The sequence below is a fragment of the Sinohyriopsis cumingii genome, chromosome 18 (genome assembly GCF_028554795.1).
Source record: "Sinohyriopsis cumingii isolate HCF-2022 chromosome 18, ASM2855479v2, whole genome shotgun sequence".
In the NCBI taxonomy this organism is placed as follows: domain Eukaryota; kingdom Metazoa; phylum Mollusca; class Bivalvia; order Unionida; family Unionidae; genus Sinohyriopsis; species Sinohyriopsis cumingii.
Window position 1 is genome coordinate 72,685,121 of NC_142978.1, and position 25,116 is coordinate 72,710,236.

Below are 25,116 nucleotides of genomic sequence, written 5' to 3' on the forward strand. Positions count from 1 at the left end.
ATAAGCGATATTTAACTGTAGTGAGGCTTGATATAATCAGGAATAACCATGGTTACCAGTACACGCTTTCTGTCACAAGCATCTGGTCAGAATGGTGCCTGTTTGTAGAGAGCAGTTTTGAGAATTGTATATTTAAGTTCATTGTTTATATGGTCCATACATGAGATATATTATAAAATGTTTGCAGTAATATTTAACGTTCTTGAACAACTGGGTGCATGCTGTTCTTCATAACTACAGAATACATAATGCTTAAAAAATGTACACAAAGTTTAGTTACATTTAAAACTTAACTGCAAGTTTCAGTATTATGCATGTCTCAGTGATATGAGGAAAGGATGATGTCTCAGTGATACCAAGAAAGGCAGCTGTCTCTGTGGTATGAGAAAAGGCAGATATCTCAGTGATGAGAGGAAAGGCAGATGTCTTGGGATATGAGGAAAGGCAAATGTCTCAATGATATGAGAAATGGGAGTTACACACAGATGCAAACAATTAGAAGGAATTATTTTGTTGAGAACTATCCATTAAAATCTATATCCACAAATGTGAAGAAATTTAAATTCTTTGTTTTACATCATGGTATTTAAATTTTCTAGGTTTGGTAGACGATGTCCACTGTGCTTTTACTTTTTACTGGCTGCTGCTACGTGTATCACGGCAGGAGGGCTCATGTTTCAGCCAAATCGTGAGTACTGTACTTCTATACTATATGATAGGGTAGGCAAATCAAGCTAGTATCAAATACCAATCTCCTTCCATTAATAAATTACCAATTATTAATTATTGCATGGCAAGTACAAAAAAATGTGTTTTAAAGAAGGGCATTTACATTTTATGTTGGGAGCCCACAAGGGTCACCTAAACAAACCCGAGGCACAGCATAACCCTTTGAAATTACATCACATTAGCTTAGCTTCAGATGGTCTTAACACTTTCAATAAAATTTCTTTGATTGATATTTTATTCTGAAAATGTAGGTAATATTTTTCTATGCCTACCATAAAGTGGAGCATTTTATGTTATGTATATCCATCTGTCTGTTACCAGTTGGGTTTCTGCACAAGTTACCCAACATCTACAGTTACCAGACTATGTGGATGGCATGTACTTGGGTTAATGAAGAACCCTATCAGTTTCGTTGCCCAAACGATTTCATGTACTAAAAGCACAAAGGTCAAGGTCACTGTTTCCACCTCCAGTTACAAGACTTTGTGTATAGCTTGCACATGCATTAGAAAGACCATATAGATATTAGGCTCCAACGATCAAGAGCAATTATTGATTTTCTATTTCATGCTGTCTTTTTTTGTCTTTCTTCCTGTTGGGTAGTAGAGACTCATGAATAAAATGCAGTAGAACCTGTCTTGAAAGACCACCCTTTGTGCCCAAAATAATGTTTTTCCAAGACAGGTGGACTCTTATAACAGGTCATAATAATATATAATCCATAAATCTGTGCATGGAGACTCAAGAAGCCTCCCATAGCAATTGTCTCTCCAGACAGGTTTTACTGTATTTATGCATTTTTGGTTAAACAGTACTGAAGTAACTTTCTTACATCAAGCTTCTGCAGTTGAGATTAGGTAAACTGGTGTGTTAAATGCAGTCCTTAAAAAAACTCATTTTCATGGCAGTAAATTATCATTCACAAACATATTACCAAACTTGTGAATTTATTATCATTGTTGACATAGATCAGTCAGATAACTTATTTGTTAATTGCTAACACCATCCCTATAACACACCCAAATGGGAACAATGTAGATTCAGATTGTCCATTGTTATTGATAATATTGAGACCATCATGGATTGGCTTGATCTTTTTGATATGCTAGAAACATATTTTTATTCCAAAACTGTTGAAATGAATAGCCATCCTGTTGTTATGCTGTAAAAAAACAAGTCCCATTTAATAATTTTATCATTATTGTTTATTAACTAAATTTCATATTTTGTAATAATTGGTACATCTAAGATTGTAACATATTATTTTGATCATATGATTGGCATATGGCAATAGTGACTGCTGAAGCAATTGCCGTAGCCAGGCATACTATCTCAGAGTCAGTGAGAAATAGATACTATCCTAAAATCAATCACTTAAGTTTGAAAATCAAAACTTATAATTTACCATGTGGTTCATTAATATCCATCTGTGCTGTTATCTTGCATTAAAATGGCATAGAGAAATATAACACTAGCTGATATGAGGTGATGTAACTTTCAGCAAGCAAAGAACTGTCCTGGGCAACAACAGCATTTGCTATCGCTGGAAAATTTGGCATGGGTGGAATCTTCTGTGTCATCGCCTTGTATACTTCCGAATTATATCCCACAGTAATACGGTATGGAAGAAACCTCATTTAGCTTATGTCATGTTTATAGTCTGTACAAACCTAGACGTTTTGTTGAATCTGAGAGATTGCATTGAAAATTCCATGAATTGTTTAAAAGTTTTTTTTATCATGGGAAGGCTCTGAAATTGTGAAAAACATCCTTGAATTTTGAGAAAGGTTTGTTAAATTTATTTAAGGCAGGCATGCACATCTTCCTCCAGGGCACGGGCCAGTTAAGCATCTTTTAAAGCCACACCCTATGATGTAAAGAAGGAGATAAAAGCAGAATGTGGGCTGTAGGTTGCACATGCTTGAGAATACAACACCTTTTAAAGCAAGAGCTATTTTTGTTCACATATTTGCCATAATAAATGGATAAATAAATGAAATGGGATAGAATATGATAGCACAAAGGACACCAAACACTGTTAATTAAAAAAGCAACACATTGAAAAAGTTAAGACAAAAGACTCCTTGAAAACTTTTTAAAGTCCTTGAAAACTCCTTGAAACAAACTTATGAAGCAGCATGAAATATGATGTGGAAAGGTCAGTTAACAATTGAGCTTCACTGCATCTATTTACCGACTTTAAGCTTTCATATTGTTAGTTTGAATAACGATTTTAGCCACATATGTTAAGACTCTAAGCAAAGAATCAAAGAATATTGCAAGAGAGACTACCATCCAAGTCAAGTCTAACTGAAAGTACACAGTCCCAGATGTGCCACTGCATAAAGTGCCAGCAGATCTGGATCTATGCAGTTCATTTGGAATAATCAGTAAAACAAGCAATATAGACCTTGATGTGCTAGTAAATTATGCAATGGCAGATCAGGGTTTATGTTGTTTGAAAATACATATGAAATACATTAGAGTACATACAGTATGTGTAATGTAGAATATTGCTTAAAACTCCCAAGGACTGCATACATATACATTAAGTTGGTGTTTTTACATTGTTAAGGAACAAATATTATTTTTAAATGCAGAATTCCAGAATCAAATACAATACCACCATTATTTTTGTCTTGTTTTAAACAGAATCTTACTTTTCTTTTTCTTTGTTCATAGTATATGAAGGACATGCTTAAGGTCATCATTTCACATCTGAATCTGTTCATCTTCAAGCAAGAAAACATAAACATCAACAGGAAATGCATACTTGTTTTGGTATATTATCTGCAGTTAATCTGCTAAATGATTGTCTTTAAATTTGTACTTCTCATGCACTGTTATTTATTCCATAAAGTGCTTATTAACTTTTGTAAGCTACATTTTTCAGGAATATTGGAATGGGAAGTTGTGCCTTCTGGACCCGTCTTGGAGGTGTAATTGCCCCCCAGATCCTTTTGATTGCAAGTATTATAAAGTTCTTGAACAAGAAAAAAAGAAACAGACATAGATCTTTCCTTGATTTTTTTCAAATCTTAAAGCAAATCAAAATAAAAACGAAAGCTTCCAGTATGGCTCAATATGTTCCTTGTTCACTATGATCTACTTACGAAATGAAAGAAATTTGCCTCTTCACTTTTTTGCATGAAAAATCTAGCACAAAAGGATTTATTTTTGACATAATTAGCATGCTTCAGTAAGAACATGTGTGTCTATCAAGTGGATGATTATACATACATTTGTGTGTATATAATTTGTTTGGATGATAACACATACATTTGTGTGTGTATAATTTGCTTAGGTGTATCTGCATGTCAAGAACAAACTGTCCAGATGTGAAACAAGTATGAGCAGACTTGCTACTTGTCACAGTTTTTGTCATTTCTTATACTGTTCCAAATTCAAAATGGCTTCTTTTCAAGTTACAACTCTCCCTCATTATAACATGCCTCATTATAACATGATTCTGAATATATCACAGCACTATTATAGACCCCATGACCAAAATCATACCACTGAATTACAGTAAGAATTGAGAGAAAGCAATATGAAACTTAGCGTTATATCTTTCCTCTACCAAACACTAGTATTTAAGAAAATTTGCAGTTTGGTTTAGGGAACAGGGCTAAAAGAAAGTTTGATTATGTTATATAACTCCTGCTACAGCAGCAGAGGGGGCGAATCGGACATTTTGTCCAATCGTCATTTGGCTTAATTATTACTTTCTGCACTCAACGATCCGGTGTCGTCAGCGCCTGGTAAAAAAAAAACGACGACGTCGTTGGGGGATCGTCCAATCGTCATTTGGTTTAATTAACACCTTCTGCGCGCCGATCCCCAGCGTCGTCAGCGTCCGGTAAGCACATCTACGACCGCGTCGATGTCATCGCCCCCCTCTGCTGCTAAGTAGTTATTTACAATGAAAATTATTTACAACTAACCGAATATTTGGTCAAGTCCGATACGATATCGTGTCCGAGGATCATGTAAATTTATCGTTACGAATCCATGTGGGGTCGACTGAGCATGACTAAAAAAGTTTCGAAAAACATTAAAGTCCATGTCACCGCCGCACCATGTCTGCCAAATATTTCGTAGCGTGTGTGTATCAACGCCGTTGAACACAGCAAGAATATTACAGTTGTCTCTAATTACTTTTGGAATCTGAGTGTATCGTTGAGTGACATATATCACGTCAGTGTTTTTATGCCTGCCTCTGGAAAATATCCTAGCTGGGTTTTTTTGATTGTCTAACATAACATCATCGTACACGACTAGATTGTTAACGTCGCCATCAATATCATCAATACCCGGTGCATCATTGATATCCGTAATAAACTCAATAACATTTTTTTTAGCGATCGCTGATGCATTCTCGTTGAAATCTTTTAACACCTCGTAGCATCGTTGATCATCTACGCTAGGAGCAACCAAATACAACTTATCCCACTTCATCCATCTCATTATTAAATTGAGTAACAATTGCGTCTTGCCGGATCCAGATGGTCCGATGATAATCATCCGGATCGAGTTTGGTAACGCTGCAACATGCTTAACTGGTTCTCTTGTTTTAGTCGCCGAAAAATCAATTATATTCATATCTCTATACATAAATTATGGATCTATATTGTGTGAAGTGCAGAGTGCGTACTGGCACAAATGATATGACAACCGTTACAACAAGAAATAATAGATCGGCGCTTACTGGCAAGTGTGTACAATGCGGTACAAAGAAATTTAGATTTATTTCTATTAGACCCGGAGATGTTTTAAAAAAAAGCGAGGAGGTGACATCGCAGCCAAATTGGCAAAACTCCCCGGAACACCGTGGGCAAAGTATCCAGGAGAAAAACACCTCCCAGGATATAACTACTGTGGCCCCGGAACCCGATTAGATATTAGACTCGATGATCAAAATCAGCCCAAACCCGGTGAGTATCCAATAAACGCTATCGATAAGGCGTGTCATGCTCATGATGTTGCTTACAAAAGTAGCGATCTGCAACAGCGTCATATCGCGGATGTAAAATTAATTCACGCATTAAATGCTATTCCTGATAAATCCGTCAAAGAAAAATTAGCCTCATGGTTGGTAAAATCGGCTATGAAAGGTAAATTAATGATTGGAAGCGGAGCTTCTGGCGCTGGTAATTGAAAACGATAGCGTTTATAATAACAACATGGAATCCATCTATTATTCTCCGAGAGGATACTGGAAGGGGAAGGCCGCAATTGGTAAGCTTGCAAGCGCTGCAAAGGTAACAAAGACCACTGCGGCTAATTGGTTATCCAAACAGGCTATATGGCAAATCTATCTACCACCGCCTAAACAAATCAACTTCTCGCGCTTTGATGTCAGCGTACCTAATGAAGTTCATCAGGCTGATATACTATTTTTGCCGCATGACAACGGTTACAAATACGCGCTAACCGTAGTTGATGTTGCGAGTCGATACAAACAAGCGGAGCCGTTAAAAACAAAGTCGGCAACTGAAGTAGCCGCTGCGTTTGAAAGAATTTATCGAAGAGGCCCTCTGCGCTGGCCAAATCTATTACAAGTTGATCCCGGTAGTGAATTTCGCGGCGCTGTTTTATCAACGCTGAAACATCATAGCGTCGCGATACGACGAGGTCATACTGCGCTACATCGTGATCAGGCAATTGTTGAACGATTCAATCGGACTCTCGCTGAACGGTTATTTGGATATCAATACGCGAAGGAATTCATCCAAGAAAAACGATCTCGTGAATGGGTCAAAAGGTTGCCAGGTGTAATCGCAGCGTTAAATAACGAGATTACCCGAGCAATCAACATGAAGCCCAGCGACGCGATTAAATACGAGTATATACCCGGAAAATCAAAAATAAATAGCGTTTCCAAGCCGATTCTTGGCGATGTCACTGTTAGATATCTATATGAACCAGGAGAGCTTGAAGGCGGTAAAAAAAGAGCTACTGATCCTATTTGGAGTGTTACCACACATGACATATCAACGATAACACGATCAACTGGTAGACCACCGATCTATAGACTGGATTCAACTGCTCCTCAGCGCGGATTTACACGCGAGCAACTACAAGTGATACCTAACGATACTCAATTGCCCCCACGTGGTCTTAACTAGCGCCGTTGCGTCTATTGCACTCAAGACAGGTCAACCTCACATTGTTTTTGACATGACCGAGACTGTTATCGATCCTATCCACGGTAAATTGGCGAGTGTCTTTATCCGAATAACGCCAACTCATTATACAATTGCAACTCGCGCAGTGATTATTCTGTTGTTGTCGTAGCGAGATTATTAATTCGGCATCAATATCAAAACGCCGCTGTTTTTTTTTATCCTGTTGGCGGTAACCCGAGAGTTTTCTATCAATGACGCTTGCATCGATGGTGACTTTGTCGCCGGCTTCGTCGTTGGTGACTCCGTCACTGACTCCGTCAATAACAATTCTTCGAAGCTGATTTATCCTTCGTACTCTGGACATTGCAAGATAGACTAGATTCGACCATTCGATGCGATTATCAACTATCCAAACAATTGTGTCCGTGATGGTTAGTCCCTGCGAGGAATGTATTGTCGTTGCGTATCCTAGCGTCCACGGGGATTTATCAGCACGTAGCGCGTCCTCGACGACGCTGATATCAACGAGCACAATATCATTCAGCACGAGAATTTGTTTTTCTGTCCGGCCCGGAATTTCAACTTCAATGTTCTGCCGCAGTGTGTCCGCGGGTCTATAACATAACGGCACTGGACGCGTTGGAAACTTTTCCTTATGCAACGTAAACAACTTCCGCTGAAGTGTGTCTCTGACTATCTTTCTACTCGCTACAATCAAATCGTTTGGTCTCCATGTTTCCCAGAATTCATTCAACGGCGTTTCCGGAATCACCTCGCGGATTATTTCACACTGAACTCTATCCGGCTGTAATCTGATTAGTTTTTTAACCTCGCGCAGTTGTTCATCAAGTGCTCGGTAATCAGTATCGGTTTCTTCATAATAGTCCACAAAGCCCTTTAACCAATCATGTGGACCCTCGCCGACAAATGGTGGTGGTTGGCCATGGTCGCCACACATGATCACCGCTGTATTCGCGAGCAGCAACCAATCAAGAAACATTTGTAAAACGTCTAACGAAACAGTACATATCTCATCCCAAATGATAACCCCAGGAATAAATTTTTCACCCATTCGATCAGGAGTCCACTCACCGCCGCTGTATCGAAAAAAGCTGTGATAAGTAACGGCGTCAACATTTCGTTGTTTTATCTCTCGCGCTAGTCTATGGGTCGGTGTAAGCACGATTATACTTGCCCGCGTTCGAAATAATTCAATTGTCCGAGTCGTCTTTCCTGACCCGCCACAGCCGCTTAAATAAACCGTCTTGTGTCTACAAATTGGATCAGAACACGATGGTGCATTAGACCATTCTGACAATTTATCACCGCGTAAGTAGTTGTTCTCAACGGTGACATCTGCTGACGGGGAATAATCGCGTCGTATTTCATTTTTAATTCTCCATGTACCCCAACTCTCGTCCGGACTAGTAAACTCGGCTACGTTTCCCTTATACGCTACGTCAACATAAAACGAATCAACGGCTACTCTAACCGCGGTATCGGGGAATCTATTTATCATCGAGAATAAATTGATAGCGGCATAACCCAGCATAGACGCCCTCAAATGTGGATACGCCGGGCTGTCTCCATCGCTGTAGGTAACAACTGTACCCAACCTTGTTCCATTGGACAAGAAAGCTGTTTTGCAGTTCACGTATCTATTTTTCGCCACTGCGTCCTTGATTACGAAATCATATTCTGCGTCATCTATAATCAGCCGTGAGCAATATCGTTTGTAGTCGTGGTTTTTTCCACCTTGTGTGAACTTACCAATTATTCTTCTACCGAGATCTTTTGCCTCGCGGTTTCGTTGGTTAAATATCCTCCTGGACCATTCGATGATATATTCCTCGTCGGCATCAATGTTTTTTCTGGACTCGTCAATTATGCTATCTAGACGCTCCGGTTCTGGTAACCAGACTTCAGTCTGTGCCCGGTATGATATAATCGCGTCACTGACAATCAACGATACAAGCATGCTACAATCAATCATATACCGTAGCAGCGCTATTGGCAGCCACTTCTTTTCAGCCATGTGTCTACCGATCCAAATATAGCAACAGCGATGGAGTCCTGCCGCGAACTCAAATGATACTACGCGAGCGAATCCGGTTAAATCAAAATCAGGCAGTGGTCCATTAATAGCAACACGAGTCATTTCATGACTGGGGTGTCCAAATCGTTTGAAATACTCAGCGGCGGATCCATACCCGAGAAAACTCGCTGGATAACAGGCAACCATATCAACCGAGATTATAGCGTCGCGGTTGTATTCAGTGTTCCATAATCCACCGTGATAATACTCCAAACAACTGGATTGTACATCCGGCAGAAATTCCTTGCGCGTTGGTCTCCACGCATTTTTCCTTGCTGCAACATGAGCTACAACCGATGGAATCGTAAAACAATTTGTTAGCAGTTGTTCATTATGCTCTTCAAATTCCATGGCGTTTTTTTCATCCTGCTGTGAAATGCTTCAGTGCGATATAATTCACCGTTTGGTCTTACAAACTGATCAAAGGTATCCGCATCGTTTTCAGCGCTGCGAAGTAACCACACTGATACAGGGTCGTTTTTACACAAGTAGGCAATAGCATCAAATAGTTTCCTCTCCGCGAGAAAACCGTCCTTGGAGAATTCTTCTCCCAGGAATTCTTCGGGTATATACTTTACTGTTCTATCCCGTGGAAATATTGTGATCGCGGGCGTCCATGCGTGTTCGTTATGATCAATAATTTTGATTGGGGCTCCCTTCGATTTATACTTCGATTCGTATAATACTTCACCGGTTATCGTTGTAACGGTTATTGGAAATCTCAGCGATGTTTCTAATCTCGCTATGTCGCTGATGGTTGCTCCACGCTCTTTTACGGTTAGTTCCCACTGGTTGATTTTGCTACGTCGTAAATCAGTCAATTTGTTTCCTCGACATGCATTTGTAAAATGCTCTATTATTCGTTCTGCTACACAATTTATCCCTGTTGACTGTTTCATCGGTTTCAGTTTTCCGATATCAGGTTTCTTATTTAACGGGTATATTCCATAAACAACTGCTGTTTCAGGATACGCTCGTTCATAGTATGGTCTGTCAATTCCGGTTAACAACCCCGGCTTGGAGTCGCGGCTGACAATGACTGTTTTCTTGTCGCTGAGAACTGGTTCAAATTTATCACGTATGATCCAATCACCTGATTCCACCCGGACAATGAATTTTACTCTGAAGAAATACCTTTTACCGTCAAGTTGTGATATTATCATTGCTGCGCGGTTGTCGTTCATGGTAGCATCAACAACACCATCAATTCGAAATGTTGACCAACTATGAGATGCACCATCACGCTTGAATTCATTGATACAATCGCGTATTTTATTCAACAGGGTTCTATCGTTTATTAACGCTTTTGGTGTGTCCTTGAGGACTCTATCGAGATTGAACTTAATATTTTTCCGGGGCTTAATTGCTGCCAATCTCTCGAACTCATCCATATAATTAAAACAAGTATTTAAATGAAAGAATATAGTATAATGAATCACTGCAAATGGTTGATGATTGGGTCGATAACCCCGTGCAATAAATCATGTAGAGGTGAATTCTGCGGGTACCATTTACAAAGCGTTCGTAATGGTTCTCTTGGTCCCCTCCCGTGCTTGGTTTGCCACGTCGGTGTAAGAGGAAAATCGCAGTTATGTATTAATTGTGGCGGAAAGCGATACAGGGAACTAAAACGCTATTATGACAAGCGAATTAAAATCGCCGTCATTGACCCCACCGCCGATTTCGTCATCAAAACCCCCCAAGACTACGTTGAAAGATTCATAATTAAACCAAATAATAAATTAGACAAATAGTATTATTATACAAATGGACCAAGAGTTCAGACCTCACCCCTTGCTCGTCAATTACGAGGCATCTCGCGACGGCATTGTTAGAAACCGCAGACTAAAAAACCCAGTTGGTACCGTAAGTAATCAGGGGTATTTGATGTTTGGTGCCGGGGGAAAAATTTATCTTGTTCACAGGGTGGTATTTGAAGCATTTAACGGATTAATCGAGAATGGGCTTGTGATTGATCATATTAATAATAATAAGACTGATAATTCTCTTATAAACTTGCAAGCTGTCTCGCAGAGTCAAAATACCAAAAAAGGCCAAACCGGTAAATACCCAAAGAAAGCAAAACCCGTAAAGTCATTTGATACAACAACTCACGAGGAAAAAATATTTCAGTCGATGAATGAAGCCAGTAGATACTTTGACATTTGTATCGCCTCAATACGAAAAGTAGCAGAACGAGTATATCAAACAGCAATCTCAAAAAAGACCGGGCATAGAATTCGATTTTCATATGTAAATAACAGCGAGTGACGAAGTCACCGGCGCCTATGGCGCTGACGAAGTCGCCATGACAATAAATTGTCCATTCCGGAAGAAAACAAAGTATTCAGTATTGTTGAACACATCGGGATTGATACACGGGGTTTCATTTTTTTTTATTTAAAAACAAAATGTTTTATAGGAATAATGAATATCGAAGACATCAATAATATATTAGCCGAGATTTCAAAATTAAAAAATCAAGGAATTGAATTATCTGATGGTCTCGACAGTGAAAAAATATTATCTGATTATGAGATTATTAACGAACAATCGAAACGGGGGCGTTTTACCCTGGCCCGCGAGTACTTTTTTATAAAACGATTACAACATACGATTAATGAAAACTTGTACCACAATGACGCAAATGCATTCATTGGACTATTCACTGCCGTTGAAATAATACGAAAAAAACTCGGACGTGTTTATGAACGACGCCGGGAGATTTCTAGTAAGATCAAAAACATTAGAAGGATTATAGACGAAAACTCCGGCGAGAAATTAGAAATTGCTTTGCAATTGCAATAATGGTAGGCGAATCACTTACTACTCGGCTAGCCAGAGAGCGTCTAGCAGCGCTTAAAAAGTTCATACCGTTACGAGACAGGGTCCGAGAACAACTTCAAACGCGGCAACAAATGCAAACTGATTTTACTGTTGGAAGCGAACAACTCTTTGCCCCGGTAACTAAAGCGACCAAAGATGTTACGGCGGCAACTGTGCCCGTCCTCGATGCGCTTGAAAAGATAGCGGCTCAGACCGAACAAACAAAAAGGTCTTTAGAAACACTAGCGGCTGCCACAACACGGAGGCCACCACCACTCGCTATAACCGAACCACAAGAACCTTATGTTACAATGGCCGATGAAGAAGAACTAGGCGCCACCGCAAGAGAACCAGAAGAAGAAATACCGGAAGAAATACCAGAAGAAGAAATACCGGAAGAAAAAGAGGGGGATATACCCCGTAATGTACTCAAGAAGAGCACAATAGATGAAATTAGAGGCTTCAGCCATGAAGAATTAATTAATTTTGCTGCCAACAATTTTGCTAAGAGCATACGAGATAAGAAGCATATCAATAGCGGTTACGAGAAAAATATAAAGTCGTTAAAGGATTGGACAAGAATGGTGTATTTAGCGAGTAAACATAAAGATGCATTACCACCGCGTGATAATAAATATATAATATTCCACAATAAAGTAAAAAGTATAAAACCAAAAAAAGGAAAAGGATACTCTGTTGGTAAAGAATCCTACGGCGTTACCTGTCCTGGTAGTGTTCTCAGTGATATATCACGGCTAGAGGTACTAATTGGAGGAAAACGAGCCGGAAATAACTCTCCGGAAATAATCAATGAGGCCGCTGATATTTGCAAGCGGTTATTTGCAGGCGGTATTATGGACATTAATGCATATCGAACGCTCATAGACGAACTCGTGGATGATTAATTGGAAAACTGGTGTTTTTAATAAGGATGATTATACACTACAACCACGATAAACCAGTACTCGTCTACGTGGTAAACTCGCGATTGCCTGTTTACCGCGCGTACTATGGAGATGGTCTCGGTAGCACCATTGCGGGGTTATTTACAAGAATGGCTCCAAAAGTAGCGCCGTTAGCCAAACAATTAGGAATGAAGGCTATTGATGTTATTCGTGATAAGGGTATTAGTGCCATTGGAGATGTTGCCGGAAAGGCGCTTTCATCCGCGCGGAACAAACTAATGTCGTTGGTGAAATCCAAGAGATTTTCAAGAAAAAAACAGATGCCATCAACGACAGTGATGCCTGCGAATGTCAGTAAAGTAATAAATAACGCCGTGGAAGAAAAACTAGAGTCGTTGGCGACGACTCAGTCGTTGGCGACTTCGCCATCCGCCGATGCGGCAACCAACGCGCTCATGAACGCGATAGCGGGAAGTGGTCTACGACGAAAACGACGTTGATGGATTTCAATTGAAAACACCGACATGAATAATAATAAAATGTTTGCGCGAACCGCTGACCCCGCGTTTGATATGGATGCCCCAGTGCGCAGGGATGATTCTGTCCGTGATTATCAATATTATTCTTATTATGCAGCGCAACCCGACCTACGATCGCGAATTGAACTTCAGGTCCAAGATACCAGTAAATATTTTTTGCCGTGTGAAGCGTTTATCGAAATTGAGGGAGAACTCGCGACAAATGCCGCCGATAATGCACCATACGCAGATGACCATCGTGTTCGAGTTGGCTTCGTCAACAACGGTATCATGGCGTTATTTGAGAGCGCCAGATATCTTATTGACGGGCGAGAAATTGAATCAATAGAACGCGAGGTTGATGTTGCAACGACGATAATTGGGTTGGCGAGATACTCGGATGATTATACAAGATCGGCGGGCCCATCTATGATGTTCGCAAAGGACACCACCAATAACGCTATCATCTTCAGTACATCAACGTGCTGGTGGAAAGAGATACCGCAACTGACCCACAGGCTGAAGCAGCCAATCCAGACCGCAGAGCAAGACCAGGCGCTAATTTCAATATTATAAAAAGTCTTAACGATAATTACAATATGGGATTCGCAACACGAGTAGGGATGTTGCAAGGACCACGCCGACAGTTTTCATGCGCGATTCCACTCCATCACATATTTGGATTCTGCAGAAATGTTAGAAAAGTCATCTATGGGGCTAAGCATACAATCGCGCTGACGCGAAGGGGCGATGATAACAATGCAATATGGCATGCTGCTGGCGTCGCTGCCGGTAAAGTCATTTTAACTAAAATGGCATTGTGGATGCCGGTGCTGACTCCATCAGTTACCACGGAAGCACGATTGTTAGCATTTATGGAACAGGGAGGGAAATCGTTGTTGAGTTGGCTAGCGGTAACAACTGATGCTAAAGAGGATAACGTCGCCGATACGTTTACATGGCACCTGGCATCAAAACAGGGTGTTTCAGCCCCGCGTCATATATTCATAGCGCTACAGAATAGGGAACGATTGGGCAGTCAAGAACGCAGCCATATGATATTTGATCAATTAGGAGTCAGGGATGTTTCGCTGAGAATAAACGGACAACAGGAACCATCCGAGGATATACAGCTTAATTACGGCGACAACCATATCGCACGTGTGTATCATCGATTGCTGTCATATATGGGTCGTGATCAAAACGTCGACACTGGTTTGCAAATATCACAACTTGATTTTAAAAACCTGTATCCGATTTATTATTTTTCGCTGGAACATCTTGATTTAACGAGACAATCCGTCGTTGATATACACTTCCGAGCTCGTATAGCCCCGGGTAATGTTAATTATAGAGCAGTTGCTGTCATTCTCAGCGATAAATCAATGCTGCTAGAAGGTGTTGGTGGACGAATGAGAATCGTTGATGCGCCAGTGGAAAACATGTAATTGAAAGCACAAAACGCGTTTACAATAAAATGTCGTATAGTGTCGTCAGTGTAGAGTTGACTGATGGTCAAGTCAAGAAATTACGATCAAAGTCGGCTAAACAATGCGGAACCACAATAACGCTGAAGCCGTCACAGATGGCAGGTGGTAATCATAAGATATCGTTGACGGCGCGTCAAATAAAACATTTCAATGATGCGATGAAAAATAAAAAGGGTGTTCAAATAGATTTTTCGGCCGCAGCGATTAAAAACATGGAAAAGACCGGTGGGATATTTCCGCTGTTAGCTGCGATTCCAGCGTTGATTGCCGCGGCGGCCCCAGCAGTGGCTAAGGCGGCGGCGTTAGGAGCCGTTGGTACCGCGGCGGGAATGGCATTAAAGAAGGCAACCGGGAAAGGCTACAAAAAAAACGACCCGTGGCCGGAAAGGGTCTAAGACTACCGGGAACCCCGTATTCATGGTACTCGGGAAAGGGTCTAAGACTACCGGGAACCGTTTAATGACTCCAATGTCTAATTTTGATTTAATAGACGCCGCAAACGCGCTAGCGATAAAAAACTTCAGAGGTGTTTTTATGAGGGATCAATTACCGGCGGCACCAAGGAATATTGAAACCGGCATAATTAACCTCGATGGGTCCTCCGGAGCGGGAACTCATTGGGTTGCGTACGCGATTGATCCGCGTGCGATCGTCTATTTTGATTCATACGGGTTAGCCCCACCAAACGAATTCATGCGGTATGTCCGGGCGTGTTCAACCCGGGCGTGTTCGGCCCCGGTTTTTTATTCCACGCTGCCAACACAGCAATTGAGTGACCCACCCATATGTGGCCGTGAGGTATTGAACGTACTTGCGGCGATTTCATCATCGCGAAAACCACCTCATGTGGTTGTAAACAAATACACTAGTGGGGTCGTAGAGGCCCGGCGGGTTAATTAGAAACGCCGTTTTTTTCTACAATAACGATGATTGATATTTGGGGACGACCGGTTTCGGCGCTGAAAAAACCCACGGAAACGCCCGCCACCGATGACATAAAAAAACTAATCGAGGATGAAATCGCTGATACGTTGAATTTAACAAGTGTTGACCCAGGCGAAATAGTTGTATTTCAAGACCGCCAGGGTAAATTGAAATCCAGTAATGTGTCGCTGGATGACGTTTTAACACGACAGCGTAATGCCGACAAGGACACTATCGCGTTGTATACCAGCGACGGACGACTCAAACCGGGTGAACATCTATCGACGATAACATTAATCCGAGACGGTTTTACAAGGTTGGATAAATCGGTGACCGAACTTGACGCGCAGGTGAAAAAATCTATCACCGATATACAGCTCACTACCGCTAGTTTTTTCGGGACCCCGACGGTAACCGAACCGAATCTTGCGGGGATAAAAACTACTATTTCGGAGTTTACAACGCTGTCGGGTCAATTTTACACGTTGCGAAAAAATTTTAACAGGGTCGATAACAACTTTGATAAATTCTTTGGTAAAAAAAATACCAAGCTGGATGAGATTACAACAACTATAAATGATATCACTGCGTATGGACAGGAAATAGTAACGCTCAAAACCGAGGTTGAAGCGAACAAAAAAAGTATAGACTCGCATGGACGGGAAATAGAAATACTCGCTGTTGGTCCTGCAGTGAGCAAACAAAATATCGACGGGCACACACAGGAAATAAATACACTCATTACTAAGGTTACAGCGAACAAAAAAATTATAGACGTGCATGAAGGGAAAATAGAAATACTCAAAATTTTTATTGAAGCGATTAAAGACGGACTACCGAGAGTAGAAGAGCAATTCAAAAAAATAAAAATCCCTCATAAGAACACCATCAACACAGTATACACAATTCAGCATGGATCATTCGATTGGACTCCTACACAGAATACAGTAGATATCACCGCAACTGTTAAGGGCATTTATCGATTGACATTGATTTCGGCGATGCAGTTTAGTATATCATCGTCGAGTTCATCCGGGTTTAACAATACAGTGTCAACAATCATTGACAAGGACACAATTGAACGGTTTGTGATTAAGGCCGTTGATAGCAGTCTATTTAGGACAAACATCACATGGTATGTGGAATTTGTAGCGGATCTAAGTAATTAAAAACACTAGCTCTTTTAAAATAAAAATGACCACCAGGGTAATTGAATCAGAGGTATCACCGACGTCACATCAATATCGATTCGATACCGCAAAAGAATTCTCCGCGAATTTGAAAACGCTTTCCGAACAATACCGCGCAAAAATAAAAAAATACCGCAGAAAAATAACCACCATCGACGCGGTCGTGTACTCGGTGTCGGGTATAGTAGCCGGTACCGGTGTTATTTTATCCACGGTAACCACGATAGCCCCGATCGCTGTTCCAATCGCTATCTCCGCGATGACAACAATTGCTGGAGTCGCCAACGCAATCACTAGGAAGGTATCATCGTGTTTTCAGAAAAAACTCGACGAGTATACAGTAAAACATCAAATAGTATCCGACGCGTACTCGAAATTATCCGGGTTGATCTCACTATCGATTGATAATTTGTTCATATCCGATGTTGAATTCTCCACGATGGTCCAGTTGTATAGCTCCGCGATGTCAAAAATCGAGGATTTTCAACTGGAAGCCGGAACCACCTGGTTGTTGAAATTAGACACTAAAAACAACGAATAATAATAATGTCGCTGAACCCCGAAGGGTCTCAATTACTTCAGCGGATCGCGGAGAACACCACTCCGGTACAAACAAATATGATATCGATAACGTCAACGAAGCCAGAATTCAGTGTGAACTTCCCGTCGCCGGTTCCAGTGAAGGAAATAGCGCTGGCAAAATTGCGAGTATATCACAGTTGGCCTAATATCCGAGCGGACGCATTTAACGGACAACAACTTAATAACTCGCTGGTTTTTGCATGGACAAATAAGCCCGATGGGACCCCAGACTGGAATGAGGTTACAATACCAACTGGGTCATACCAAATAGAACAAATCAATAAGGAATTTCAACGCAGGATAAAATCGATCACAGGAAAGGAATCAAAAATCGCTATTACGGTTCATGAACCGACGTTATCGTCAACGATTGAAATAAGCACACCGGGGTATATGGTTGATATCTATAACAGTTCAATAAGAACCATACTAGGATGGCCTAAGAATCCACCCGAGGACTTGCACACGAATGCGAAATCGTATCATGAAATTACCCCCCGGTATCTAGATAATTTATCTACTATAAAAAGCACGTTATCACCCAGTTGGTTTTTATTTCAAGACAGGAATATCATGCAGTGGTATTTTCAGCATAAGAAAACTACTGAATCGGTCGCCATATTAACATTTATTTTAAGTGATATCACTGATATGTTTGCCGAGATTAATCATTATTACCAATTACAACTAGAACAGCTACGGGAAACAAAAGAACGAAAACACGTTGAGGTGTTAAATCAACTTATATCAGACATGGAATATATCAATGAACGAGTCGTTAAAATGATATCCGATAACAGCGATGGTAGTAAACAAAAATTCCTAACCGAGTATAATATCACAGAAGCCGATTTACCCGATTTCAAGTTTCCAGGATACAACGCGCCAGAACTAAGAAAGTCTCTTAATGATTTTCTCGGTCCATCAACTTATATCCTCAAACACGATAACGGAGATGGTGGTAGGCATATTGCCCCGTACAACGTAAATATCGCATCAGTGATAGCGATCAATCTAGTGTGTGATGTTATCGAAGGGAGTTACCAGGTGGATACCAAGCAATCAAATCAAGCTCAACAGGGATATATCCTTTATTCATTTTCACCAACAGCCCCTCCGGGATTTTTGATCATTGAGAGTCCGATTAATCCGGTCTATATGCGATGCCATAATCGGTTTTTAACGAGAATTAATTTTAGAATTACCGATCAGTCAAATAACCTAATTGATCTACAAGAGGAGGAGTTAGTGATCACTCTGTTTGTAAGATCATAGCAGCAGAGGGGGGCGATGACATCGACGCGGTCGTCGATGTGCTTACCGGACGCTGACGACGCTGGGGATCGGCGCGCAGAAGGTGTTAATTAAACCAAATGAAGATTGGACGATCCCCCAACGACGTCGTCGTTTTTTTTTACCAGGCGCTGACGACACCGGATCGTTGAGTGCAGAAAGTAATAATTAAGCCAAATGACGATTGGACAAAATGTCCGATTCGCCCCCTCTGCTGCTGCTACTACTGTATTGCTTTCCTTAATTGGGCTTCATAGTCCCCAATCAAAGCTAATTATTCCTGCCAATTAGTGTCGGAGGGCAAAAATTGAAACAAACATGATCCCAGACTTAGTCACAACCAACACTCAGAATACTGTCCCTCTTTTGACTTTGACAATGTGTGCTGTATGGCTCATCAAAATTTGATTTTTTTCCCTTCAGAGTTTATAAGGTTGCAATATTTTGGTAACTGAGGAGGAAGTCTAGACAGTCAATATGGCGGTATGAATGAAGTATTCACCGTCTCCTTACCCCAGACTTTGGGCTTAAGCCTTCTGGCACTGAAGACAATAAGATACTCTCCAGTCTGGAGAGGTTTTCGGTGGCAGCATCTCATCCAGACCTTCTGTTGCTTTGTACTCTGTGCTGGTCCAGGAGCTGACATAGATGTTTTTCTTTTCTTTCAAGTGGTAGAAAGGGTGGTCTGTCCCCTTACTGGTTCAATTAAGAGGTACAGAACTTCCTGCAGATGAGTTTAGTCAAGAGGGTGGAAAATGACCAGACTGTTTCTATTTATTGATCTTTCTGGTGTCAATAAATTTCAGTTCATAATCATCCTTTCCGCCTTAAACAGATTTCCTCATGAATAATCCTTTAAAACAGAGACTACTGGCCAGGAATGATATAAGGCGATGTTACTGGGCAATTTCCATTAATCATCCCTCAACACAGAAAATACCTCAAGTTTTGTCTTGACCGGAAGGTATTTCAATTTCAAACTCTGCCATTCAGCCTCACATTTGTCTCCAGGGCTTTCATCAGAGGGATTGGGGTAGTTTCGGCCCACTTTAGGTGATTATTAATCCCCATCTCCCCATATTTTGATGACTGGTTCATGCATAATATCCTCAGAGATTCCTTTATGAAGGACTTGTCCTTCTGATGGTTGATAGTGACATGTCTTGGTCTTATCCCAAACCTAGAGAAGTGAGATCTTATTCCTTTTCAGGACTTAATATATGTGGGGATGAATTTACTCACTTGCTTAAAAAGAGTCTATGTTCCTTCAGACAGGATCAACTAAATCATGTCTCTCATAACAACTCCTCTAGCCATGACTTCTTCAGCTTTCCTTTTGTCTCTCTCTCTCTCTCCTGGCAGCAGACTTGATTCCTCCTTACTTGTGCCCTCAGTTGCTTAAAGCAAACTGAGACTCTGTATCTGCGTAGATACCCCCAGGTATCCAATTTTCACTATCACCTGCATTGGTGACTAAATTGGGACCCCCAACCCCACTCATTTCTCTACACTGATGCATCAAATTTAGGATGGGGTGTTCAACTGGAGCTAGAGTGTTCTTTGTTGAATTTGGTCCTGGGAAGAAGATCCCATTTTATGTCTCTCCAGTACCATATCAGGGTGGGATCATCTGTGTGTACTCTTTCCAATCTTTCAAAATATTCTTCATGTCTTCCTCCAAGTTTGGACATCCAATGCTCAGCTCATCCTGGTAGCCTAATGCCACCCCACCCACCCACCCGCCTGGCCCAGACAATCATGATTCAAAGAACTACTTAACCTACTGGTAGACAAACCCAGGAGATTGCTTATTCTAACTGATCCTCTTTGTTTGCAGTTAAAGATTTTCTTTTCTTTCTGGAATAAATAATTGTTCATTGTACACTATTTAGAGCTGTAGGTCAGCCGTTTCTAACATTTAGGTTCTCTATTGGGTCTGCGATTGGGTCAGACTTTCATCTTTCTGATCTCATCAGATATTTTGAATTTCAGAGACCAGGATCATGTTCACTAATGCCTAGATGGAATCTTTCTTTTGTTCTTTGTATCTTTTGTATTACTGCAATTAAGATGGGGGGAGGTAAAATAAATTTTACCAGCTAGTATTGCAAAGATTCGCTCCTACCCTGCTCTAATGTCCAATAGTCTTGGCCTAAGTCATAAGAGGAAGGGTATTCCTTATGGTGGCTGTGACTAAGTAGTCAGAATGTGATCATGTTCTTTTCAATTTTGGCCCATGAACAGCAATTGGTGGAGGAAATAATAAGCTTGACCCTTGGACTTCATCAGTCCCAGAAATGGAGAGAATTGCAATAGTAGCAGATAAGTATTACATACTTAAATTTAGTATTACCCACTCTAACAAAAGAACTAGACTTTAAATATTTTTTTACAATTCCCACCATAACATTACTCTCACTATAATGTTGTTTGGCACATAATGTGGTCTACTGTTATCGACTCAAACTACCTTCTTATATTGAGGGAATTCTATGGGATCATTCAATTAGAAGTTAACTTTGTGATTTGCTTTTGAGTTGTTTATAATTTACTGAGATATTTGTTTTACCAATTACAGTTCACAATTCATAAAATGCATTACTTCATTTTAGGATCAGTTTGCAAATAAAGCAATACCATTGGTATTGTTTGGGGTTGTAACCCTGCTTGGCGGAATATTGACCATGCTACTTCCCGAGACTCGAGACCGCAAACTCCCTGACACTGTAGAGGATGTGGAGAATTTGTGTAGCAACATTGCTGAGGAACAATGTAACACACATTTGTAAAAACACAGACAATGTGGAGATGACGAATGCTTGAGCAGTGTCGAGAATCATCTCTCTGCATCAACTTTACTTTTTATAAATGTTATCAAAAGGCCTGCATTTATTAAGCATAATGTCTAACCTCCACCTACCTACTGCACTCTGTCTCAATTGTTATTATTCAAAATTACAATCTGGCTGCTAAATTGACTTGTTTCAAGCAACTGTGATCCATTTTATAAGGACATCTGTTGTGCAAAACTTGTCAAACAGGAAAATGTGCTAACCTGATGTTCAGACACCTGGACAGATTGACACCATACATGTAAATTCATTGAAGTAATTATAATATTTCTCATTAAAATTTGTGAAATTATCACTATTAACCAAATGTTTCTTTATTAAAGCAGTATTTTTTTTTAAAAGTGCATTGTATTTACATATGATGCTATTTCAATGAGTGTTTTTTTTTATCTCAGTTCAGTTTTATCATTTATATACCTCATGGTATTTGTTATACATTTACAGAAAGACGAACTCTGAATTTCTAATATATATTTTTGTATTGACATATAAATGCTATTAGGGTATATGTTGTTTTTTAATTGGGGTTCGCTTGTAGACAGTTGGTATATGCATAAAATATAGAAAATAACAAGTGATAAAGACCCTGAGAAGTTATTTATTTAAATATTTACTACTCAAATAAAATACAGCCCATTTGGAGCAATTACAGTCTATCCATGTCTGTTCTGCTCCATGCGTAGAATGTAGGTATCAAAAGAGATATATTCATACTCATTTTTAAGTCAAATCTGACTGCAAACTGCACAGACCCAGATCTCCATCAATGCATCTGTTAAGAATAATCAGTAGAACAAACAACATAGACCCTGATGTGATGGTGTGATGACAGATCTGTCATGTTCACAGTTGGACTGTCTATAGCACAGCATATCCTCAAAATACTGAATTCTGGCAGTCTTTATTGAGTTGTCAATGGTATACAATACTGGCAGATGATCTACAAAGTTTTAATCATTACAATAAAATACTGAATTCTGGCAGTCTTTATTGAGTTGTCAATGGTATACAATACTGGCAGGTGATCTACAAAGTTTTAATCATTACAATAAAATACTGAATTCTGGCAGTCTTTATTGAGTTGTCAATGGTATAAAATACTGGCAGGTGATCTACAAAGTTTTAATCATTACAATAAAATACTGAATTCTGGCAGTCTTTATTGAGTTGTCAATGGTATAAAATACTGGCAGGTGATCTACAAAGTTTTAAACATTACAATAAAATACTGAATTCTGGCAGTCTTTATTGAGTTGTCAGTGGTATAAAATACTGGCAGGTGATCTACAAAGTTTTAATCATTACAATAAAATACTGAATTCTGGCAGTCTTTATTGAGTTGTCAATGGTATAAAATACTGGCAGGTGATCTACAAAGTTCTAATCATTACAATAAAATACTGAATTCTGGCAGGCTTTACTGAGTTGTCAATGGTATAAAATACTGGCAGGTGATCTACAAAGTTTTAATCATTACAATAAAATACTGAATTCTGGCAGTCTTTATTGAGTTGTCAATGGTATAAAATACTGGCAGGTGATCTACAAAGTTTTAATCATTACAATAAAATACTGAATTCTGGCAGTCTTTATTGAGTTGTCAATGGTATAAAATACTGGCAGGTGATCTACAAAGTTTTAATCATTACAATACTGGCTATTTCAATGTCATTGTAATATAATTACTGTATATACTCACTTATTAGTTGGGATCCAACTGCAAACTATACAGACCCAGATCTGTCATCATATAAATTTTTCACCAGATCTGGATCTGCACAGCTTGTTAGGGCTGATAAGTAAAACAGTGAGCAAGGACACTGATTTCCCGACACATTATACAAGGGTCTTTTTTGTTTGCAGCTGGAAGTAACCTGACACGAGTATATATGGTAAGGGGCCATCCATTTAGTACGTATGCAAAAATCTGGCAAAGCTTGTCCCTTTCCCCCTCCCTGTACACATGCATACTTTTTTATATGCACACCCCCACCTGCGCACATACGCTTGACACACACACACCCTACTATAAAACGGCCTATATTTAATCCACGCAGAAACCATTAAGGATTAATTTATTATTTAGTTTCAAACTTTATATACCTTTATTGCTAATGATAATGATCATAATATAAAAATACAATTATCAAAGATTTTTACATTTTAAATTTTACATACCATTAGTGATTACATTATCTTGAATCATATGAAATATGAACAAAAATAGGTAGATGATGGTGTGATTATGTTAATATGAGAACAATGTATAATCAAGTCATACTTACCACATTCAGTATATAAATCAATGTCCCATTCATGTTCTGTTTCTTAAAGGGTATTTACGTATTTTTTTAATACCAATTCTGTATTTACTTTTAGTGTATTTACAGAAGCAACATATTTTTTATTTCATCTGCAGTATAGTTTAATATCATCTTCATCACAGAATACTTAGCAAATACTGCATGGTGCTGAAAGCCATATGGCAGTTTACAGACTAGTCAGTCACACCTAAAAAGGCAGTTTATGGATCACTCATACCAAAAAGGTATGAGAACCAAAGCTTTGCTTCTGTTATGTATATTTGATTTAATTATATCTGATTTAATATATATTTATTTCAATTTAATTGCTTTCCAGTTTTACATTTTTTTATTTTTCATTACATGTTACATATTGTAATGTAAATTTATTCACAAGAGATGATACTTTTTTAGAAAATAGTTTGACCTTGACTGTTAGTTTATAAACACCAGTAGTTGATCTAAATCCTGACCTTGTTTCAGAATTTGTAGCAACCTTCATGAACAAGTTCTATTTTATTTTAAAATGATTGGTTGTTTTCAAGGTCATGATGGGACCTTGTCTTTTAGATATAAACAATTTTTTATTTTTTTATTTATTAGAGTAAAAATGATTGGTTTTCGTCAGGGTGACACTGGGTAAATGTGAGTTGTAACAAGTATTTGCTTCTATAAACTTCTAGAAGATGGTCATGTGACCCTTGTTTACATTTTAGAAAGACCATATAACCCATATTTTGGAGTATTAACCAGCAGAAGCAGGGCTGTTAAACTGTTAGTTGTATGTTGTGCTGTTTGGAGTTATTTCAAATTACTTGGACTCAAAAGAATTAATTCTGTTATTTTTCTTGAAAATATGTGTGCTCATATAATATTCTGGAACAAGGACATATTTTTTATAAAAATTTATTCAGCTATCAGAAACCAGAGTGATAATTTTCATTTCTACAAGGAACTGTAGACTTCAACACTACAGATTGTAGCATACATCAATGTCTTCCATCTTGGATTCTTTGTCAGGATTCGAATGTGAAATCAGTAGAACATTTTGTTTTTAGGACTATTAAAATTGTATTCTTGGATAATTCTCTGATTATTTTTGGATTTGATTCTATAAAACTAAGTTCATATTTTTTCATTTTTTACAGAATTTTTTCCAGGGAATTAAATTATTGCATTTTTTCAAAGCTTGTCGTTTTCACTATTTTTTGTGTTACTGTTTATTCAAGCCTAAACATGTGCCACTTTTTAGTATGTAATAAACTGCTCTTCAGCGTTGTG

General features: G+C 39.3%; 1 protein-coding gene across 3 annotated transcripts in view; it reads left to right on the forward strand.

Moving 5' to 3' along the window:
• LOC149776965 (organic cation transporter protein-like) overlaps positions 1-25,116 on the forward strand; it is a 47,651-nt gene extending 22,535 nt beyond the window's left edge. For 2 of the 3 annotated variants that reach the window (XM_089941681.1, XM_089941680.1), the window contains exons 6-9: positions 600-688; positions 2,231-2,348; positions 3,623-3,695; positions 21,293-25,116. In XM_089941681.1, coding sequence (XP_089797807.1) covers positions 600-688; positions 2,231-2,348; positions 3,623-3,695; positions 21,293-21,469 — 457 coding nt within the window. In that variant the 3' untranslated portion in view covers positions 21,470-25,116. The remainder of the gene's footprint in view (positions 1-599; positions 689-2,230; positions 2,349-3,622; positions 3,696-21,292) is intronic. The other variant, XM_089941682.1, reaches the window with a different exon arrangement.